This window comes from Ptychodera flava, chromosome 4 (genome assembly GCF_041260155.1).
Source record: "Ptychodera flava strain L36383 chromosome 4, AS_Pfla_20210202, whole genome shotgun sequence".
NCBI classification, from domain to species: domain Eukaryota; kingdom Metazoa; phylum Hemichordata; class Enteropneusta; family Ptychoderidae; genus Ptychodera; species Ptychodera flava.
This window is the reverse complement of record NC_091931.1, coordinates 3,629,080-3,653,830: the sequence shown is the minus strand read 5'-3', so window position 1 is coordinate 3,653,830 and position 24,751 is coordinate 3,629,080. Positions and strand designations below refer to the sequence as shown.

The following is a 24,751-nucleotide window of genomic DNA, read 5'->3' as shown; positions in this document are numbered from 1 at the left end:
TCAAAGCTGTCAGACAAGCGGTTTTGATGAAATAAATTTTTGACCAAAAATGACAAAAAAATTCCTTAAAAATACAGATTTGCATATTTCATCACAATTTGTACAAATCCAAGTTGGGTTATCCCTAGGGACCTGTATACCAAATATCAAAGCTGTCTGACCAGCGGTTATGAAGAAGAAGATTTTTTACCAAAAACGCCTTTTTTGGCACTAATTTGCACATTTTCAGCAATATCAAAAAATCAAAAAAAGCACAATCATTTCAGGTCAGCCCAAAGTACTTACATGCTAATTTTTCATGTAATCTGCTCAGTGGTTATTGAGATTTTTAATTTTGACTGTTTTTACATTTTTTCACTTAATTTGCATATTTTTGGCAATGACAACTTCATTTGAACAAAATCTCATCTACAGCCCATCATCCATGTACACACCAAATATCAAGATGAAATGTGCAGCGGTTTTGGAGTTTTTGATGTTGACGGACAGACATACAGACATACAGACATACAGACATACAGACATACATACATACAGACATTTCCCTAGCCTATAAGAATAGCTTCCATTGCCATATATACATATGGCTATGGGAGCTAAAAAAACAAAGTTTTAAATTGTTTTTGGAAAGATGGCTAGATAATCACCTTAGATCAAACAGATATAATGTTTGGCTTGAGTGAAAACATCGTATTTGCAAAGAAAAAGTGTCATCTATTTATTTAGTATGTTTTTTGTTTACAGTCATTCAAATACAAGTTATAACAGATAGATTACCTTGTTGCAAGTAATATTTTTTTGTCATTGTCAATTACCATATCACTGATGAAATCTTCTGATTCTTTCATTTCCATAATAGCTTTGTCTTTTCGTAAATCCCAAACCTTTAATGGATTTGGAAAGAAAAGAAATGCAAGACACCAAGTTGTAGAAATGCATTGTATTACAATCAATGATGCTTGTTATAAAAGTGAAGGTAGCAAGAATGTATTCCTTTGGAAGTCATACAAACTTTAGTTTTGCTTAATTTTCGCTTGAAATTTTCAGTAGATCTTAGTACAAGAAATCTTTTCAATGTATGCATTCAAAAAATTGTACCGCCATGCTAGATTTCTTGATAAAATGACTAGATTTTCTTTTTATGAAAGGACCTGTGAAAAAAATACTGACTCAGCAGTTTTTTGTCAGTGCTTTAAATAACTGTATCATTGTATACCTTCATTGCGTGGTCAGTCATACACTTTTGTCTTCTTACAGTCTTAAAGTCGCTTGTAAAGCAGTGTTTTATAATGGGAGAAAAGAGCAATTTGAATGCTTTAGTCTTAATCATCTCCCTACATATTTCAGGACTGAAATTTGTCATAAAGCAGAGTTAACTGCATAAAATCAAAAGGTAAGGCATATTTCTATGAAATGTATCATAAAAAGTAATTACTCACTGTTACCTACAACATTTGCAGCTATAAAGAAAACAACATTATTTTAACAATTGCGTTGTCACCCACCTTCAGTTGGCCATCGTCATCTCCAGTAGCAAGGATGTTTTCACTGATGACAAGCAGTGAGTAGATTGGACTTTCATGAGCTTTTTTGAATCGGAATTTAACTGTTCCAGTGTTGACATCCACTACTTGGATAGACTTGTCTTTTGATACAGTGCACAGACCTAAAAGGAAGTATTTATATTTCACAATTTTGCAGAGCTGATCATGTGACTGATGTCATGCTAAAAATACAGCCTTATTGACAACATATGAAGACATGCATAGCCAGAAGGAAATGTGTGTTATATATTGAAAGAACTGGCATTACACACTACTTACTAGTATCTAGGAAGGACAATTGTGTTGTTACTTGAAGCATAATGCTTTACTTTCAAAGACCTAAAGTAGAGATCATCTATCTGACTCCATGTCAGACTAAACAGAGATTACATTTCCAGTGTTGCAGCCAGGACGGGCCCTTGTGACAATGTCCCTGAACGGAACCCGCTGTCCTGCATTCTCACGTTCTGTGGTTCACCCCGGGTACCCTTATGAGTCGACTTAGTGTTGGTTGTACATATCTATTACTGACGATGACCATTATTTGCATGATTATTTTGATAGTCAGGTGGCTTAGCAACAAAAAACAGCAAGATCGTTACACGGATGACAAAGTGCCAAATTTGCTACAGAGGTTCACATATGTGTGTAGATCAAATTAGCTATTGCTCCAAAAATTTGGGCCACCGGAAAGGCTCGATGACGTCATAAATTCAAAATGGCCGCCATTATAATGCTTAAAAATGGTAAAATACAGTTTATTCAGCCAGTTTTCACTATTCTTGTAAATAAACTGACTCAACATTCTCAATCATAAATAAAACATTGAATTAATGCAAATTAATTCTTATGATGACGTCATAAAGCCAAAATGGCCGACCAAATTCAAAATGTCCCCCATAACATTGTCTAAAAATGTTAAAAAGGGAAGTTCACCAAGGATGATTTTTACATATGTGCTAGCTTTGTGGTCACTTACCCCGGAAAAGCTATTTTCGCCATTTATAACTTGCACGATTTTTACAAAAACGATAGAAATAGACAGGAAGTTGCCCATGTAATTTGAATCATGGGAAAAAAGCGCCCAGCTTGGAGCTTGCATCATGTGATATGGAATTGTCCACTCACCCATGCTTAAACCAGGCTGTGCATATTTGCATAACTTTTGTTTATACTGAGTATCCTTGCATAAACGGTGAATCACTTATAATAAACTGTCCACTGTCAGATTTTGTGTTGCTGTTACTACTGTATTACTGTGAGTGGACAATGTGGGGGCCATACCCATCCGAAGATGGTCCCTTCCATATCACATGATGCAAGCTCCAAGCTTGGGGCTTTTTCCCATGATTCAAATTACATGGGCAACTTCCTGTACTATTTTTATCATTTTTTGTAGGAAATCGGGCGAGTTATAAATGGTGAAAATAGCTTTTCTTGGGTAAATGACCACAGAGCTACCACATATGTAAAAATCATCCTTGGTGAACTTCCCCGTTTTCAGCATTTTATCACCTGAACTGAAATGACACCCCAAATTACAGACAAAACAGATAATTGATGCAAATTAATTATTAAGATGACGTCATAAAACCAAAATGGCAACCGAAAGTTACAAAATGAACGATTATGAAGTTTACTATGCTTGGTATAATAGCCCATTTACGTGACAAAATGATAGTATAAAAGTAATGTACAATTTGTATTAATATTCCGTAAACTTAACATAAAAGTATAAATGTATCAAAACTTAGCCAATAAGTTCAACACAAGTAACAAACTCTTATGAGATTATTGATTATTAAAAATGGTTTGTGTTTGAAAAATCGAATCGATATAAAGGAAATGAAGGCAACTTCACACACTGGTTCTACCTTTGCTTGTGATACGGTATAGTGAGTAGATCAATGTGGTTTGGTGATAAGGGAAAATGGTGAGAAACCAGTGAATCGATAGTGCTTTGACCCTCGTAATGTGACTTTGGTCCCGGAAATAAGGTTTTATGTTGGTTATTCCTCCTAGCGGCGTTTCAGGCCAAAGTTGGATGCCTTCTTCAGTCACTTGAATGGTTTTGTATTCCCACATGCTCATTTTAATGGTAGCCATTGTTCATCAAAGACAGATGCTATAAATAATTACGTTTTGGTCAGAATTTTGCGTGAATTGTTGCTCAGACCGTTCATTTGTACTCTCCTTGTGTTTGAATTTTGCTTGAAGGAGGATATATTGTATGTTTTTCTTCCTTTTATACGTTATTATAGGTTTTCTGGAAAACCATGGCCAGCGTTTAATCGCCCTTCATAATTTTCCAGATTCTTATCACATTGTTTCATCAGGCTGGTTTTGATGAGGTTGTGCTGACTAATATTTTGTTACATCATTACTCTTACTTTTGTTGATGAAGGATGGCTGAAGTTTTGTTACATTCTTTTTATACAAGCTATGTCTTTCTTTTGTAATCTCTTTGTTGAAGATTTTGCGTTGAGAAATTGACCTTTTTATGAAGTCCATATTGTTGTTGCATGTACATATCTGAGTAATTCACCTTCAATTAAGCATTTGAAAGTCGGTGGCAGATAAATATCGTCAGATGGTTTTTTGTTCGTTTTAAAATCGAGCCATCTCTCTCAATTGCGTCAAGGTATGAGATTTTGTCGATAGAATGTTCAATTATGAATTCCCAAGTTGAACGTAGAGTACAGGGTGTTGCACTCCTCGACAAATGTTCTGAATGTTAAAAGTTGATGATCGATTCCTGTGAAACCATGAACATGTCACCTTTTAAATTTCCATACGAATATTTGACCGGATTTGGAATTTAATATAACTTTCTCCGTTTCATGGTATATGATATCAGCTATTTCTGGTGAGCCCATACTGCATCCATAGATTCGTTTGTACTTTTCTAAGTTGAATTAAAATATGTTGCGTTTCAGAATAATCGACAGTCAAGGCTTTCATGTACATTGATGGTGGGTTTTTGTATCATACCAGTTGGCAGTACTGTTTCAGAGTCCAACGCTACGATCGCTGCATTTATGGCTTCATTTTTGGCATGTTTTTCTATATTGATACCACGTCTTATGTTACCAGAATAGAGTTTGCTTGTTTTTTTAATTGGTTCTACCTAGAGAATAAAGTTTTTGTTCCCTGGCATATTTAAGTCGTTTTGGACGATTGGTTTTATGACAAGGTCTAGAAATTCCGACATTTATTTTATTGGGTTTGAGCAGCCATTTCTATTGAGACGTTGGGTGATGATTGTTTCTTCTGCTTTAGTTTTGTGTATTTTTGGCAGGAGATACCATCATGGTGTACAAATTATTCTACTTATGGAAATGGGGAAACTGTAAATCACCTCGTCAATGATCTTCTTGTCGCAGATAAATGATTTCGTATGCAATATCCACTGTATAGACAATGTCGCCAAGTGTAATAGTGAACATTTTTCAATTCGCAGCTGTCTATAACTTTCTTTAATGTCTTTATCTTATTCACAATTGCTATGCCTCATCCTTTACTGATGGGTTTCACTAAGATTTGTTTGCTTTAGACAGATTGTTCAGGGCAGTCTTTTCTGCCAGAGTCATATTCTTTCTGAAGTGGGTTGCGAATGGAATTTCCTCTATCGATGTAAGTTGTTCGAGACAGTTTTACAATTTTTGGGTTTTCCGCGGTTACTAGTGTTGAACATGTACTTATCTTAGAACAGATGTCTGATTGATTGATTGATTGATTGTTTCTCATGATATATCATAATGTTATGATGCGAATAATTTGTTGATATCTCATACGACAATTTTTCTAGACACTCCGGAGTGGGAATAAATTTCAAGCCTTTACTTAATGCTTTGATTAAGGTTTGATTTGCAAGATTGTTGATGAATCTGAGAATCTTTCTGAGTTCTTATCTTTGTTTAACCTTCCATTTCTGCTTATGTTCTTCCTGGTGATTTTTTATGTTTTTATGTTTTGGGTTTCCAAACAGCAAAACTCGTCTGGTCACGTTTTTTGCAGTTTCCTTCATCTTTGAATTCCTAACCAGTCTGGTAAGTGCACAACGAAAGGCAAAGACGCTTTTCATAAAATTCAAAAAGTAAGCTAAGCTAGATTCAAAAAGCAAAAAATAGTCTTCTTTTTGTTCATAAAACCCTGACCGAACGATCTTTTTTCAGGCCGGCACATCCTCCAGAAAGAGAACTACAGTAACTGTAGCACAAAACTATGTCACCACACATCGAGACATAAAAATCCAAGAAATTCAAACGAAAAAGGCTTCTGAAACAAAGGAAGCAGACGTCTAGACCAAAATCACAAACATAAAACCTTTTTTCAGGGACCAAGGTCACATGACCAGGGTCAAGGCATGATTTATTTACCGGTTTCTCGCCATCTTTGTCGTTATCATGAAATTACATCACTATTGATCTACTCACTATAACGTAACACTTTCAAAGGTAGAACCTATGAGACAACTTTATTCCCTTTATATGGGTTCAGTTCTTCAGACAGAGGTCATTGTTAAAAATAAATAATTTTATAATATTTTGTAATTTGTGTTGGGCTTATTGGCTAAGTTTTCGTACATTCATCATTTATTTTGAGTTTATGGATTATCAAGACAAATTGTAGATTACCTTTAAAGTATTATTTTGTCACGTAAATTGGCTATTTTACTAAGCACAGTGAACTTCATAATAGGTCATTTTGTAATTTTCGGTCGCCATTTTGCTTTTATGACGTCATCACAATAATGAATTTGTATCAATTATATGTTTTGTCTATAATTTGGGGTGTTAATTTCAGTACAGGGGATAAAATGCTGGAAACAGGCTTAATTAACAGTATTTGAACATTATCAGACGATAATATGGGGGATAATTTGGTCAGCCATTTTGGCTTTATGACATCATCATAATAATTGATTTGCATCAATTTTATGTTGTATTTGTAATTTGGGATGTTTGTGTCGGTTTATTAAAAAATGTTGAAAACTGCCTGAATTAGACGTATTTTACCATTTTTAAGCCTTATAATGGCGGCCATTTTCAATTTATGACGTCATCGAGCCTTTCCGGTGGCCAAAATTTTTGGAGCAATAGCTAATATTGATGTACACATATATGCGAACTCCTGTAGCAAATTTGGCACTTTTGTCATCCGTGTAACGATATTTTTGTTAAGCCACCTGACTATTTTGAGGCTAATATTTATGTACTTTCGGAGCTGTGATTAGAAGTAATTAAAACACTGCACTTGATGTCATATCTTGTGTGTAGTCGGCCTGTGCTCTGATTGGCAACATATACGGTATGCTGCTACATGTACAATAATTACTTGCCTGAAATTCAAGCATAGTGATGCAGTCCTGGTAGCTTGAATTTTGTTTTGTGAAACTATATTGTTACAAAAATAACACAAACTTAATTAATAACTGATGCATGTCCCCAAAAGGTACAAAAAGTTCCCCCGCCCAAAAAAATGGTAGTAGGCCACATTGTTCCTGGTTTAAAATTTGTGGCTGCAACACTGCATTTCTTTCATGCCATAATCATGAAAATATGATCCACAATCGCCAAAGATTATCCTTGAGTGCAACAAGATTTAAATACTTTTCTCTTTTCTGTCAAACGATTTTCTCATAGGTAAAAACACTTCATGTATTAATAGTTTGTCTTCTATATCAGGTCACTCACTTTGACCATCCTCTGAGAAGACGACTGCTCTGCAAGATTTTTTGTGATGTGATAATGTCAAAGTTTTCTTGTTTTCCTCCAATGAAAATGAATATCTGTAACAGAAATACAGACACTGGCAGTTTTACACTATGAAGCCAAGCTTTGCATTATTTGCATTATATAATTACAAATAATCACTTTAAGAGAGTTGTTCATCTGTGGACAGGGCATTTAAAATGTGAATAAAATCACCTTGACAAGTAAGGATTGACTTCTCTCATGCCAAAAGGCAATTTAACATGACACAGGATAAGTGTGAATGAACCTGGTAAATTAATATGTGGATCTAGATGTGGATCAGAACTGTTTTGATTAAGGTTCCAAGACAAGTAATTGACCTTTTTAATCTGACAATTCTCTGGCGGTTAATAAGCTCAGAACCCCCCGTAAATTATACATTTTCTGATATGATTTTCTTATATAGGGGAACATTTTAGTAACCACAGCAAAGCTGTCACAATGCTCTTCCAAAGTGTCTCTAAGATTTTTATATCTTGCTTAGTTTTTTTTGAGCACAATTTTAAAGAAATCAACTAGGCCAAATTCACCGCTATAGAAGTTTTACTGGCATAAAACTTGTACGGTATTAGAAGGTTTAAAAAAATTATGAGACACATTTGGAAGATCCTTAAGACAGCTTGCACTCACACAAATTTCAGCCACATATCTCAAAGCATTGAAACAAAACATAGGGAAAACCGATTTTGAAAGGTTATTTAAATTACCTGTAATGTGATAGTTAGGAAAACAATTGTGACACTATGGAACTTTAAACATCAGAATGATCTGTATATATGATACAGGAAAGCAATATTACAAATATCTTGCCAAGCTGGTCTTGATAATATCAAGTCAATTCATTATGCAAATTAATGTAACATTTCATAATCAATGAATACCACAACCGTTTTCTAGAAATTGTCAAACTACACAATTTCTAAATTGATAAAATAAAGATGACATACTTACAAGAGAACATTGCCATCTATTTGTCCACATGCAACGACGTCTTCATTAGGATGAACACTTAAACTGAGGACCACCTCTTCACACTCAATGGTCTTTGGAACACTAATTGTCTAAATAAAATTAGTAAATTTGATTTAACAATGTGATAGACATCACTATAGACATCAGTAACGTTTCTACAGAATGTTACATTTTTATGCAAATTGCTATGCAGTTTGGTTTGTAAACATAGCATCAATGACACTGGGCTCACATTTGTTTTGATGTGGCAGGCTAGAGTGAGTACACTTAACTAAGTTTTACCCCTGGGAACATGTATACCAAGTTTCAAAGCAATCCCACAAGTGATTCAGAGAAATGATCAGTTAGACCAAAAATGGGGAAAATTGCCCCAAAAAACACAACTATGAAAATTTCACCACAATTTGAAGACACTCAACTAAGTATACCTCTAGGTACATGTATAACAAGTTGCAAAGCAATCAGAATAGTTAATTCAGAGAAAATGACTTTTTGACAAAAAAGGCAAAAAAATGCCCCAAAAACACAAATACACAAATTTCACCACAATTTTAATAAATCCGACAGAAGACAACTCTAGGATCAAGAGTATGAAGTTTCAAAGCAATCCAACAAGAAATTTGGGAGAAAATGATTTTTCGACCAAAAATGGGGAAAATAGCCCCAAAATATAAATATGAAAATTTTGCAACATCTGACTGAGGCTAACCCTGGGATTATGCATACCAAGTTTCATGGAAATGGGATGAGCATTTTCGGAGAAGAGTTTTTTACAAAAACCGAAAAAAAATTGCACAACGATCCAAATTTCACAGCAATTTGAATAAATCATCGATGCTGACACAGTCCCCACTTGTTAATGGGTACTTTGATTACAGGTCCTCAGAGAGGATAGAGTCTTCTTCATTAGGTCTGTGATAAAAATACTTTTGAATAAATTCGCTTGATACTGTCTGAGTTACCATTCAGGACATGAAAAAATCGTATAAAAAATGGCCACACGGCGGCCATATTGGATTGTATCACAAAACAAATTGAATGCATGTGTATGACATTGGTCAATCTCCTTGTACCAACTTAAAAAAAATTCGCTTGATACATGTCTGAGTTATGGTGCTGGACATGAAAAAAACATAATAAAATGGCCACACGGCAGCCATATTGGATCGTATCACAAACAAATCAATGTGCATGTGTATGACATAGGTCAATGTCCTTGTACCAACTTGAATAAAATCGGTTGAGATATGCTGGAGTTATGGCTCTGTACATGAAAAAGTCATAACAAAATGGCCGCACGGCGGCCATATTGGATCGTATCATAAAACAAATTGATGTGCATAGGCCATGACATTGGTCAATGTCCTTGTACCAACTTTGAATAAAATCGGTTGAAACTGCGTGAGTAATGGCTCTGTACATGAAAAAATCATAATAAAATGGCCGCCTGGCGGCCATATTTGATCATATGACAAAACAATTGACGTGCATATGTATGACATAGGTCAATGTCCTTGTACCAAGTTTGAATAAAATCAGTTGAGATATGCCTGAGTTATGGCTCTGTACATGAAAAATCGTAACAAAATGGCCGCCTGGTGGCCATATTGGATCGTATAACAAAACAAATTGACGTGCATCTGTATGACATATGAAGTAATCCTTGTACCAAGTTTGAATGAAATCGCTCTAGGCATGTCTGAGATATCTGCGTGAACGGACGGACGGACGCACGGATGCACGCACGGACGCACGCACAGACACACGCACGCACGGACATGACCAAACCTATAAGTCCCCCCGGACGGTGTCCGTGGGGACTAATAAATCAAATTTAAGTCATCATAAAGAAGCTGCCTACCAAGTTTCAACCAAATCCGGCCTGTGGTTACAGAGTTTTAGCAATTTGCAGGATTTTCCCTTTTTTACCTCATTTGCATATTTTGACACTGACATGTTCGTTTGAACAAATTCACATCTCCACCCCTTGGTGTACCTGTACACCAAATACTAAGAATAGTAAGATGGTAGGTGCTGCTATTTAGGATTCTTTGATATGGACAGACACACATCCACACATACTAACATACACACATAAATAAATACATACAGACACTGCTACCTACCATACAAGCTTTCTTTGGTCAGTCCTACTAATTACTGCCCGTCACTGCCTGTCGCTGCCCGTCAGGAAATTAACCTTCCAATTACTGTAATCATACCTCAATACCTAAGACCACCAATATTTATAAAAAGCGACCTAGCGGCCGATATAGCTCCGCAGTGTTTATGTAGAGAATAACTATTTTTGACACATGTTGATGAAGAAGGTGGAAATCTTTTTATAGCTCAATGCAGTGGCCAGAAAAAAGTGGCTAAAATAGCTGCAAAAATACACAATTGAAGATTTCATCATACTTTGAATATATCACATCGGATCATCCCTAAAGAACATGTCAACCAAAGCTATCTGATGAGTAGACTTGGTTCAAGTCGGTGATTTAAAAAAATAAAATCATTTATAATAGTTTCTCTTGTGTCTCTCCTATTTCGTACAAACCTATCCGGAATTTGGCAGCTCACGCCAGGTTTTCCCAGCGATTGAATGCGTTACGTTTGCAGTGATCTCCCCAGGATTTTCTGATAGAGTGGCGGCTAATTTGCATAACAATAACTGTAATTGTTATGGTAATGAGTTTCTATTGTTTACCAAAAATTATAGAGTGGCGGCCACCACTCTATAATAGCTCTTGGGAGAACACTGCGTTTGAGCCTGCACAGTAGTGAGATAGTTTCTGCCAGATTCATCGACTTGAAACGCCACTGTATAGCGTTCACCTCCACTCATCGCGTTCACCCTAGTCATCGCGTCCACTCAGGCGTGCGTTTCACATGAAAGCAGAATACAAATCATTGCGTTCACTCAACTCAAACATTCACAAATCACAGACTTGAACCAAGTCTATCTGATGAGTAGTTTTTGGGAATAAAATTTTCTGACCAAAATGGCAACAATTGCCCCAAAAATAAAAATTGCAGATTTCATCATAATTTCAAAAAGACCAAATTTAGTTCATCTATAGAAACCTGTATACCAAATTTCAAAGCTGTTAGACCAGTACTTTTTTGAGAAACACATTGTTTGACCAAAAATGGCAAAAATTGCCCCAAAAATACAAAATTACAGATTTCATCAGAAATTCAATGTATATTACTTAGTTCATCTATAGAAACCTGTATACCTAATTTCAAAACTATCTGACCAGTTCTTTTTGAGAAACACATTTTTTGACCAAAAAAGGCAAAAATTGCCTTAAAAATGCGAATTTTCATATTTCTGCAAAATTTGAACAAATCTGAAATAGATTATCCCTAGGGACCTATGTACCAAATATCAAAGCTATCTGACTGGTATTTTGAAGAAGAAGATTTTTAAAGATTTTTTTACCAAAAATGACAAAAATTGCCTTAAAAATACAAATATGCAAATTTCACCACGATTTGAACAAATGTGACTGAAGTCACCCTAAGTAAACTGCATATCACATTTCAAAGCAATCGGACAAGTGGTTTCAGAAAAGAGGATTTTTTTACCAAAAACACCAAAAAATTCCCCAAAAATACAAATATGCAAATTTCACCACGATTTGAACAAACTTAAGTGAGGTCACCCCAAGTGAACTGCATATAAAATTTCAAAGCAATTGGACTTGCGGTTTCAGAGGAGAAGGCAATTGTTGACGGACGACGACGGAAATCAACCTATTTGATAAGCTCCGCGTCGCTGACAGCGGAGCTAAAAAGCTACAAAACAGGAGTCTCTTTTACTCCAAATGCCCGAGTCCTGTCTCAGAACTAACATCAATATCTATAATTGGAGCTCTAAGTTCTGACGGGCAGTGACGGGCAGTGGTCGGACGTCGACGGGCAGTATGTAAGTGGCAGTGGTGATGCATGTACGATCACACGATTGGCGTTGCTACTTGTTTGAAAATCAACGTTTTTCGGATCTGGAAATATTGCTTCGTTTGTTTTTACAAAGAGTAGTGGGCTTTGGTATTGAGATATCGATTGATTACAGTAATTGGGAGGTTAATTTCCTAACGGGCAGTGACGGGCAGTAATTAGTAGAACCCCTCTTTGGTATATACACATATACCAATTTACATGTGAGCTAACAAAAATGTAATATATCATACAATTATGATTTTATTATCTTCTCAATTAATTGAAGATAATAACTGAATGTAAATCAGGTCATTGCACAGCTTTTCATTACATCTTTCTTTTTATATCATCATGACATTTGAGTTTTAGTATCAGGATGATTCACACTGCTTCGGTTTCTGTTGCTTTATTTCACATAGTTAAATTTAACATTTAAGGTCAACTGTTAGCTGTTAGTTACGCTGCTTCTCTACTTCAGCGCACCCACTTCAGCCGAAAACTTCCCGCACCAACATACTCTATATGCGTGACATGAAGTGATCACTAACTGGGTGGCATTAGCACTATTTAACATCCTCCATGGCTGTGATCTGCAGCCGTTCGATCCTCCCCTCAAAATACACTGTTGTGGGTCCTACTAATTACTGCCTGTGACTGCCCATAGCTGCCTGAGGACTGCCCGAGGAGTAAGTAGGACAAATTTCGCCAATTTTAACACTAAGCCAATAGCTTGAACTTATATCTTGCCTGGCTAACCAAAAATATCATTGATTTGGTGTTTTCTGCAGCGGTTTTAGAACCCGAAAGACGCCGGGCTTTCGACTGGAATTTGTAGTAATGATGTCCCCATCTTGATTGTGAGATCATACCATTCAGTGGAAGGGGTGATAGGCTGTCAAGCTGTACGCGCTCGGCAAGATTATTGTACCACTTCTCGGACTGAATGGTATGATCTCACTATCAAGCTGGCGACATCCTTCGAGCACGGCGTCTTCTGAGTTCCCAAACCGCCGGAGAAAACATCAGGTTAACGCCACTCGGCTGAAGCTAGCAGCCAAAACCTAGCAGCCAAAACTATGGTGTGAAGCTAGCAGCCAAAACTTGCAAGCCACTTTCCTCCTATATTTTGAAGTCAAGTGGACATCATTCTAACATACAAGGTTCTTTATACATGTATCAACACAAACACATCATTTACTAATTAATTTCTTTGCATAAATTATCTCCATTCTAATTAGCACCTGGTATCCCAGCTAGCCTATGGCTATAAAGCACAATGCATTGTCTGCTGGAATAAAAAAAAGAGTGTGCACCCATTACACCTATTATGTCTTACACATATACATCCATACTAACAAACTACACTTGTCTCATTTCTTAATTAATTTCTTTGCATAAATTATCTCCATTCTAATTAGCATCTATATGCTAGCCTATGGCTATAAAGCACAATGCATTGTCTGCTGGAATGAAAGAAAGAGTGTGCACCCATTACACCTAGCATGTCTTACACATATACATCCATACTAACAAACTACACTTGTCTCATTTCTTAATTAATTTTTTTGCATAAATTATCTCCATTCTAATTAGCATCTATATGCTAGCCTATGGCTATAAAGCACAATGCATTGTCTGCTGGAATGAAAGAAAGAGTGTGCACCCATTACACCTAGCATGTCTTACACATATACATCCATACTAATAATCTACACTTATCTCATTTCTCAATTAATTTCTTTGCATAAATTATCTCCATTCTAATTAGCATCTATACGCTAGCCTATAGCTATAAAGCACAATGCGTTGTCTGCTTGAATAAAAGAAAGAGTGTGCATCCATTTCATCTAGCATGTCTTACACATATACACCCATTCTAACAAACTACACTTGTCTCATTTCTTAATTAATTTCTTTGCATAAATTATCTCTGTTTTAATTATCACCTATAGCCAATGGCCACAAGAATATAGTGTCTGCGTCAATGAAAGAAAGAGTGTGCATCCATTTAACCTAGCATGTCTTACACATATACATCCAAATTAACAAACCACACTTGTCTCATTTCTTAATTAATTTCTTTGCATAAATTATCTCTCCTTTAATTATTACCTATATGCTAGCCTATGGCCATACAGCAGAATATAGTGTCTGCATGGTCTGCTTGAATAAAAGAAAGAGTGTGCATCCATTTCATCTAGCATGTCTGACACATATACACACATTCTAACAAACTACACTTGTCTCATTTCTAAATTAATTTCTCTGCATAAATTATCTCAGCTTTAATTATCACCTATATGCTAACCTATGGCCATAGAGCAGAATATAGTGTCTGCTGGAATGAAAGAATGAGTGTGCATCCATTACACCTAGCATGTCTTACTCATATACATCCATACTAACAAACTTCACTGCTCTCATTTCTTAATTAATTTCTTCGCATAAATTATCTCAGCTTTAATTATCACCTATATGCTAACCTATGGCCATAGAGCAGAATATAGTGTCTGCCTGAATAAAAGAAAGAGTGTGCATCCATTACACCTAGCATGTCTTACACATATACATCCATTCTAACAAACTTCACTGCTCTCATTTCTTAATTAATTTCTTTGCATAAATTATCTCCAATTCAATACATATAATGCCAACCTATGGCTATACAGCACAATGCATTGTCTGCCGGAAGGAAAGAAAGAGTGTGCATCCATTACACCTAGCATGTCTTACACATATACATCCATACTAACAAACTACACTTGTCTCATTTCTTAATTAATTTCTTTGCATAAATTATCTCTGCTTTAATTATTACCTATATGCTAACCTATGGCCATAGAGCAGAATATAGTGTCTGCCTGAATAAAAGAAGAGTGTGCATCCATTTCACCTAGCATGTCTTACTCATATACATCCATACTAAGAAACCACACTTGTCTCATTTCTTAATTAATTTCTTTGCATAAATTATCTCTGCGTTAATTATTACCTCAATATGCTAACCTATGGCCATAGAGCAGAATATAGTGTCTGCCTGAATAAAAGAAAGAGTGTGCATCCATTTCACCTAGCATGTCTTACTCATATACATCCATACTAACAAACCACACTTGTCTCATTTCTTAATTAACTTCTTTGCATAAATTATCTCACATTAATTATCACCTATATGCTAGCCTATGGCCATAGAGCACAATGCATTGTCTGCTGGAATGAAAGAAAGAGTGTGCATCCATTTCACCTAGCATGTCTTACACATATACATCCATTCTAACAAACTACACTTGTCTCATTTCTTAATTAATTTCTTTGCATAAATTATCTCAGCTTTAATTATCACCTATATGCTAACCTATGGCCATAGAGCAGAATATAGTGTCTGCTGGAATAAAAGAAAGAGTGTGCATCCATTTCACCTAGCATGTCTTACTCATATACATCCATACTAACAATATTCACTGCTCTCATTTCTTAATTAATTTCATTGCATAAATTATCTCAAATTAATAAACATATATATGCCAATTAACCTATGGCTATACAGCACAATGCATTGCCTACTGGAATAAAAGAAAGAGTGTGCACCCATTACACCTAGCATGTCTTACACATATACATCCGAACTAACAAACTTCACTACTCTCATTTCTTAATTAATTTCTTTGCATAAATTATCTCCAATTAATTAACATATATATGCTAACCTTTGGCCATAAAGCAGAGTATAGTGTCTGCCTGAATGAAAGAAAGAGTGTGCATGCATTACACCTAGCATGTCTTACACATATACATCCATACTAACAAACTATACTTGTCTCATTTCTTAATTAATTTCTTTGCGTCTCATTTCTTAATTAATTTCTTTGCATAAATTATCTCAGCTTTAATTATCACCTATATGCTAGCCTATGGCCATAGACCAGAATGCATTGTCTCCTGGAGTCAAAGAAAGAGTGTGCATCCATTTCACCTAGCATGTCTTACACATATACATCCATACTAACAAACTACACTGCTCTCATTTCTTAATTAATTTCTTTGCATAAATTATCTCTGCTTTAATTATCACCTATATGCTAGCCTATGGCCATATGATAGACCAGAATGCATTGTCTGCTGGAATCAAGAAAAGAGTGTGCATGCATTACACCTAGCATTTCTTACACATATACATCCATACTAGCAAACTACACTGCTTTCATTTCTTAATTAATTTCTTTGCATAAATTATCTCCAATAATTAACATAAATATGCCAACCTATGGCTATACAGCACAATGCATTGTCTGCTGGAATGAAAGAAAGAGTGTGCATCCATTACACCTAGCATGTCTTACACATATACATCCATACTAACAAACTACACTTGTCTCATTTCTTAATTAATTTCTTTGCATAAATTATCTCCAATTCATTATCACCTATATGCTAACCTATGGCCATAGAGCAGAATATAGTGTCTGCCTGAATAATAGAAAGAGTGTGCATCCATTTCACCTAGCATGTCTTACACATATACATCAATACTAACAAACTCACTGCTCTCATTTCTTAATTAATTTATTTGCATAAATTATCTCAGCTTAATTATCACCTATATGCTAGCCTATGGCCTATACAGCAGAATGCATTGTCTGCTGGAATCAAGAAAAGAGTGTGCATCCATTACACCTAGCATGTCTTACTCATATACATCCATACTAACAAACTTCACTGCTCTCATTTCTTAATTAATTTATTTGCATAAATTATCTCAGCTTTAATTATCACCTATATGCTAACCTATGGCCATAGAGCAGAATATAGTGTCTGCCTGAATGAAAGAAAGAGTGTGCATCCATTTCACCTAGCATGTCTTACTCATATACATCCATACTAACAAACTTCACTACTCTCATTTCTTAATTAATTTATTTCAGCATAAATTATCTCAGCTTTTAAGCTAACCTATGGCCATAGAGCAGAATATAGTGTCTGCCTGAATGAAAGAAAGAGTGTGCATCCATTTCACCTAGCATGTCTTACACATATACATCCATACTAACAAACTACATTTGTCTCATTTCTTAATTAATTTCTTTGCATAAATTATCTCAGCTTTAATTATGACCTATATGCTAGCCTATGGCCATAGACCAGAATGCATTGTCTCCTGGAGTCAAAGAAAGAGTGTGCATCCATTTCACCTAGCATGTCTTACACATATACATCCATACTAACAAACCACACTTGTCTCATTTCTTAATTAATTTCTTTGCATAAATTATCTCACTATAATTAACATATATATGCCAACCTATGGCTATATACCACAATTCATTGTCTACTGGAATGAAAGAAAGAGTGTGCACCCATTACACCTAGCATGTCTTACTCATATACATCCATACTAACAAACTTCACTGCTCTCATTTCTTAATTAATTTTTTTGCATAAATTATCTCAGCTTTAATTATCACCTATATGCTAACCTATGGCCATAGACCAGAATATAGTGTCTGCCTGAATAAAAGAAAGAGTGTGCATCCATTTCACCTAGCATGTCTTACACATATACATCCATACTAACAAACTACACTTTTCTCATTTCTTAATTATTTTCTTTGCATAAATTATCTCAGCTTCAATTATCACCTATATGCTAGCGTATGGCCATAGAGCAGAATGCATTGTCTGCTGGAATGAAAGAAAGAGTGTGCATTTATTACACCTAGCATGTCTTACACATATACATCTATACTAACAAACTACACTTGTCTCATTTCTTAATTAATTTCTTTGCATAAATTATCTCAGCTTTAATTATCACCTATATGCTAGCCTATGGCCATAGAGCAGAATGCATTGTCTGCTGGAATGAAAGAAAGAGTGTGCATTTATTACACCTAGCATGTCTTACACATATACATCCATACTAACAAACTTGTATCACCTATATGCTAACCTATGGCCATAGAGCAGAATATAGTGTCTGCCTGAATGAAAGAAAGAGTGTGCACCCATTTCACCTAGCATGTCTTACTCATATACATCCATACTAAGAAACCACACTTGTCCCATTTATTAATTAATTTCTTTGCATAAATTATCTCTGGTTTAATTATCAACTATATGCTTGTCTATGGCCATACAGAAGAATATAGTGTCTGCCTGAAGTCAAAGAAGAGTGTGCATCCTTTTCACCTAGCATGTCTTACTCATATACGTCCATACTAACAAACCACACTTGTCTCATTTCTTAATTAATTTCTTTGCATAAATTATCTCCATTTCTTAATATATATATGCTAACCTATGGCCATACAGCAGAATATAACTCTGTCTAAATGAAAGAAAGCGTGTGCATCCATTACACCTAGCATGTCTTACACATATACACCCATTCTAACAAACTACACTTGTCTCATTTCTTAATTAATTTCTTTGCATAAATTATCTCCGCTTCAATTATCACCTATATGCTAGCGTATGGCCATAGAGCAGAATGCATTGTCTGCTGGAATGAAAGAAAGAGTGTGCATTTATTACACCTAGCATGTCTTACACATATACATCTATACTAACAAACTACACTTGTCTCATTTCTTAATTAATTTCTTTGCATAAATTATCTCAGCTTTAATTATCACCTATATACTAGCGTATGGCCATAGAGCAGAATGCATTGTCTGCTGGAATGAAAGAAAGAGTGTGCATTTATTACACCTAGCATGTCTTACACATATACATCCATACTAACAAACTTGTATCACCTATATGCTAACCTATGGCCATAGAGCAGAATATAGTGTCTGCCTGAATGAAAGAAAGAGTGTGCACCCATTTCACCTAGCATGTCTTACTCATACACATCCATACTATGAAACCACACTTGTCTCATTTCTTAATTAATTTCTTTGCATAAATTATCTCTGTTTCAATTATCACCTATATGTTAGCCTATATTGGCCATACAGCAGAATATAGTGTCTGTTTGAATGAAAGAAAGAGTGTGCATCCATTTCACCTAGCATGTCTTACTCATATACATCCATACTAAGAAACCACACTTGTCTCATTTCTTAATTAATTTCTTTGCATAAATTATCTCTGGTTTAAGGTGGTTGGAAAGGCTATTTTTGCACCAATTCTTTTCTCAGTGTTAATGTCAAGTTTCAAGTGTTAGAATCGAGATATTTAGTTCAATTTTCAGGGTAACTCCCTCAGTTAATATTTTCTCTAAAGAATATAAAATTGTATATTTGCAGCCATGATTTTGAAATATGACACCAGTAAATATTAAAATTTAATTTTTCATATTTTTTTTACATATTTGAATTTTATAATAATTGGATAGTATTAATATTACCAAATTAGTTATAAATATGTTGACACTATTTATTGTAAGATTTGTACGGCAGGATTTGTAAATAAAATTTGTTTTTATGATTTTACATGGGTTTATATATCAAAAAATTATTAAAAATTCTTTCAAATTTCAAAATGTGATTTTTCAAAAGTACTTCAAATACAGGAAAATTGTGCCATACAAATCTTATCTGTAACCTTGTATATAGGCTGTAACAATTCCATGTCCATATCTCATTTCAAAGTTTGATTAAATTGGTATACAATTATGTAGGAAAACTGTTATTCTGTCAAAAATATTGAAAACAAGCCATATTTGCACCCTCTTTTGAAGTCATAGAGCAGTTTTTTTGGTTAATCTCACTTTTGACACTTCTTTGACACTCAAAGAATCTAAAATGCATTTACAATAGCAGTCACTCACTCTGAATGCCAGCACTGCCTTGTCAAACTTTCCTGAAAACAGCAAATAATGACTTCCCTTTTCAAACATTTTATTAAAAGCTAGGGGACCTCTACCATAGTTAAGACACTAAGGACTCCCCAACTTCTTCTTATTTGGTCAGTTTTTCAGAAGTTTTAACAGGCTATAACTCTGCAATGCCTTTGTGCCCAAATGTCTAGTTTGTTTTATTCCACAGAGAATGTTGACAACTTTTATATTTAATAGTTTTGTTGAAATTTATAACTGACGCTCTAGCCTTTCCAACCACCTTAATTATCACCTATATGCTAGCCTATGGCCATACAGCAGAATATAGTGTCTGTCTGAATGAAAGAAAGAGTGTGCATCCATTTCACCTAGCATGTCTTACTCATATGCATCCATACTAACAAACCACACTTGTCTCATTTCTTAATTAATTTCTTTGCATAAATTATCTCCAATTAATAACATATATATGTTAACCTATGGCTATACAGCAGAGTGCATTGTCTGCTGGAATGAAAGAAAGAGTGTGCATCTATTTCACCTAGCCTGTCTTACACATAGACATCCATATTAAGAACTATGACTTGTCTCATTTCTTAATTATTTCCCTTGCATAAATAGTCTCTAATTTAATTATCACCTATATGCTGGCCTGTGAATACAAGAGAATTCATTGTCTGCTGGAAAGAAAGAAAGAGAGTGCATCCATTTCACCTGCCAATGTCTTACAGATATACATCCATACTAACAAATAAGGCTTCTCGCATTTCTTAATTAATTTCTTTACATAAATTATCTCCATTAACTACCACATAATCGCTAGCCTATGGCTATACATAGTATGCAGTGTCTGCTGGAAAGATAGAGTGTGCATCCTTTTCACTTAGCCTGTCCTGTGTCTTTAGATCTATACAAACAAACTTCACAGCAGACTATGCACTCTGTTCTACAGCCATAAACTAGCATATACGTCCCAATTATAATTGAGATAATTTATGCAAAGAAATTATTTAAGAAATGGAAGAAGAGTAGTCTGTTCACAGGTCCAGTAGGCATAGGCCTAATTTGTGATGATTTTTTCCTATTATTATCATAAAAAATAATTATGAATATTAATAAATTATTAATATGAATGTTACAGAATATTTAAACTTTTTTACACACAATGTCGTCTACTTTGTGTAAATGCTGTCTGGAAACTCCATTGTTGTGATAATTATGATTATTAATAAATTATGATTATGATTAATAAAGTCATATTTTACACATTGTAATGTGCTTATGTGAACAACCCTCTGGAAACCCTTATATAGTTTCACAATCTATGCCAAAATATACAAGTGACACCATTGCCCAGGTTCAGTCTGCGGCGAGAGTTACCATTGCCCAGGTTCAGTCTACGGCGAGAGTTACTACACAGTGTATTATATACACTGTGTAGTAACTCTCGCCGTAGACTGAACCTGGGCAATGGTAACTCTCGCCGCAGACTGAACCTGGGCAATGGTGTCACTTGTATATTTTGGCATAGATTGTGAAACCATGGTTCTCTTCCTACCTCCATGGTGAAACTATATAAGGGTTTCCAGAGGGTTGTTCACATAAGCACATTACAATGTGTAAAATATGACTTTATTAATCATAATCATAATTTATTAATAATCATAATTACCACAACAATGGAGTTTCCAGACAGCATTTACACAAAGTAGACGACATTGTGTGTAAAAAAGTTTAAATATTCTGTAACATTCATATTAATAATTTATTAATATTCATAATTATTTTTTATGATAATAATAGGAAAAAATCATCACAAATTAGGCCTATGCCTACTGGACCTGTGGTCTGTTAGTATAGATGTCTATGTATAAGACTGGGTAGGTGAAATGGATGCACATTCTTTCTTTCATTCCAGCAGACCATGCATTCTGTTTCAAGCCAGTATACAGATGCTAATTACAATAAAGATAATTTATGCAAAAAAATAATTAAAGAGTTGAGGTATATGAAGTCTGTAAGTATTGATGTGCGTGCAGAAAACAGGGCAGGTGAAATGGATGCACACTCTTTCTTTTGTACCAGCAGACCATGCATTCACTTCTACAGCAATTAGCCAGCATGCAAATGCTCATTATAATAGAGATAATTTATGCAAAGAAATTAATTAAGAAGTGGGATAAGCGCAGTTTGCTAGTATCGATGGATATGTGTAAGACATGGTAGGTGACATGGGTGCACACTCTTTCTTTCATTACAGCAGGCAATGCATTGTGCTTTATAGCCATAGGCTAGCATATAGATGCTAATTAGAATGGAGATAATTTATGCAAAGATATTAACTGTGAAATGAGACAAGTGTGGTTTGTTAGTATGGATGTATATGTGCAAGACATGCTAGGTGTAATTGGTGCACACTCATTCTTTCATTTCAGTAGACATTGCACTGTGTTGTATAGCCATATATAAGGCTAGCATAAGCAGTCTAATAGAATGGAGATAATTTATGCAAAGAAATTAATTGAGAAATGAGACAAGTGGAGTTTGTTAGTATGGATGTGTATGTGTAAGACATGCTAGGTGTAATGGATGCACACTCTTTCTTTCATTGACGCAGACACTATATTGTTGTGGCCATTGGCTATAGGTGATAATTAAAACAGAGATAATTTATGCAAAGAAATTAATTAAGAAATGAGACAAGTGTAGTTTGTTAGTATGGATGTATATGTGTAAGACATGCTAAGTGAAATGGATGCACACTCTTTCTTTGACTCCTTGAGACAATGCATTCAGGTCTATGGCCATAGGCTAGCATATAGGTGATAATTAAAGCTGAGATAATTTATGCAAAGAAATTAATTAAGAAATGAGACAAGTGTAGTTTGTTAGTATGGATGTATATGTGTAAGACATGCTAGGTGTAATAAATGCACACTCTTTCTTTCATTCAGGCAGACACTATATTCTGCTCTATGGCCATAGGCTAGTATATAGGTGATAATTAAAGCAGAGATAATTTATGCAAAGAAATTAATTAAGAAATGAGACAAGTGTAGTTTGTTAGAATGGGTGTATATGTGTAAGACATGCTAGATGAAATGGATGCACACTCTTTCTTTTATTCAAGCAGACAATGCATTGTGCTTTATAGCCACAGGCTAGCATATAGATGCTAATTAGAATGGAGGTAATTTATGCAAAGAAATTAATTAAGAAATGAGACAAGTGTGGTTTGTTAATTTGGATGTATATGTGTAAGACATGCTAGGTGTAATGGATGCACACTCTTTCTTTCATTGACGCAGACACTATATTGTTGTGGCCATTGGCTATAGGTGATAATTAAAACAGAGATAATTTATGCAAAGAAATTAATTAAGAAATGAGACAAGTGTAGTTTGTTAGTATGGATGTATATGTGTAAGACATGCTAGGTGAAATGGATGCACACTCTTTCTTTGACTCCAGCAGACAATGCATTGTGCTGTATAGCCATAGGCTAGCATAAAGATAATAATTAATGCAGAGATAATTTATGCAAAGAAATTAATTAAGAAATGAGACAAGTGTGGTTTGTTAGTATGGATGTATATGAGTAAGACATGCTAGGTGAAATGGACTTTGCATAATGATATTTTTGGTTGGCTGGGCATGATGTAAACTGAACTCATTTGCCCAGTGTTAAAATGGGCGAAATTTGGCCCACTTTTTCCTCGGGCAGTGCCCGGGCAGTTCTCAGACAGTCCTCAGGCAGTTACGGGCAGTCACGGGCAGCATGGGTCTATTTTTTACATCCATGCGGGGACACAGTCCATGTAGCCGACAATGAGATGCAAATGATATGCGGTAAAGGTCTCCAAGACTAACTTTCAGCTGGTTGCTCACTTTCTACTATTTTTATAGTATTTTATACAAAGGCACAGACTTATTCTACCTTCAACTTAAAACTGATAGTGATTTTGTACCTCGTTCTTTACTATTTTTCATACTTTTTGGTAGCCGGTAACATACACTTCGTGTTCGTGTCGGCTACATGGACGATCTGCAGTAATTTATAGTAGGACCATGGAGGTAGCAGAGACCGCTTCTTTTTCTTTGAACGATGTGACCTCACGGGACTTTGTCACGATAACACCAAATGGTATTTACGAACTAGGCCGTTATCGTGAATATCAGGTATCATTCAGGTTAGAAATTTGGCTTCTAAATTGAACGTATGCCCTTCTAAAGTAATTACCGTAAGCGTTACGCACGTTTTCTTACCTTGGACGCTGCCATGTTGGATTTGTCTGTTTCTTTCCTCCATCAAATCGTTTACTAGATAGCGCCCTCTAGAATTGCAAGCGTCAGGAGCTCCTGGGAAGCGTTCAGTTATTAGGTACCGTTCAGTTTTACGGCCGGGGGGGGCCGGCAAAATCCAGGGGGGGGGGTCATCATAATTTTGGAATCCGCAAAGGGGGGGTCATCGCTTTTTCACTGGTAGGAAAGGGGGGTCACCACATTTTCAAAAACATAATACCAACAATAAAGTTCACTTTATGCCATGGCCATGATCGACCTCTTTACTGGCGGGCCGCCTTTGGCGGCCCACTACAATAAATATACATTATGTATTACCCATGACCCTCTTAACGGGCAGACGCCTTTGGCGGCCCACTCCAATTAGATTTATGCATGGCATGCAATGGCCATGATTGACCCTCTCTACCAGCGGGCCGCCTGCGGCGGCCCACTACAATAATTGA

The 24,751-nt window shown here is 35.5% G+C and overlaps 1 protein-coding gene across 4 annotated transcripts in view; it reads right to left on the bottom strand.

Annotated features, from left to right (window-relative positions):
• The window catches only part of LOC139130715 (WD repeat-containing protein 55-like), a 34,400-nt gene extending 10,018 nt beyond the window's left edge, over positions 1 to 24,382 (bottom strand). The window contains exons 1-5 of one of the 4 annotated variants that reach the window (XM_070696484.1): positions 24,270 to 24,382; positions 8,252 to 8,361; positions 7,241 to 7,335; positions 1,506 to 1,666; positions 778 to 884 (exon numbers count right to left, since the gene is read on the bottom strand). In XM_070696484.1, coding sequence (XP_070552585.1) covers positions 778 to 884; positions 1,506 to 1,666; positions 7,241 to 7,335; positions 8,252 to 8,361; positions 24,270 to 24,284 — 488 coding nt within the window. In that variant the 5' untranslated portion in view covers positions 24,285 to 24,382. Of the gene's footprint in view, positions 1 to 777; positions 885 to 1,505; positions 1,667 to 7,240; positions 7,336 to 8,251; positions 8,362 to 24,243 lie in introns of all 4 variants that reach the window. The other 3 variants (XM_070696483.1, XM_070696485.1, XM_070696486.1) reach the window with 3 other exon arrangements.
• Positions 24,383 to 24,751: the final 369 nt, after the last annotated feature.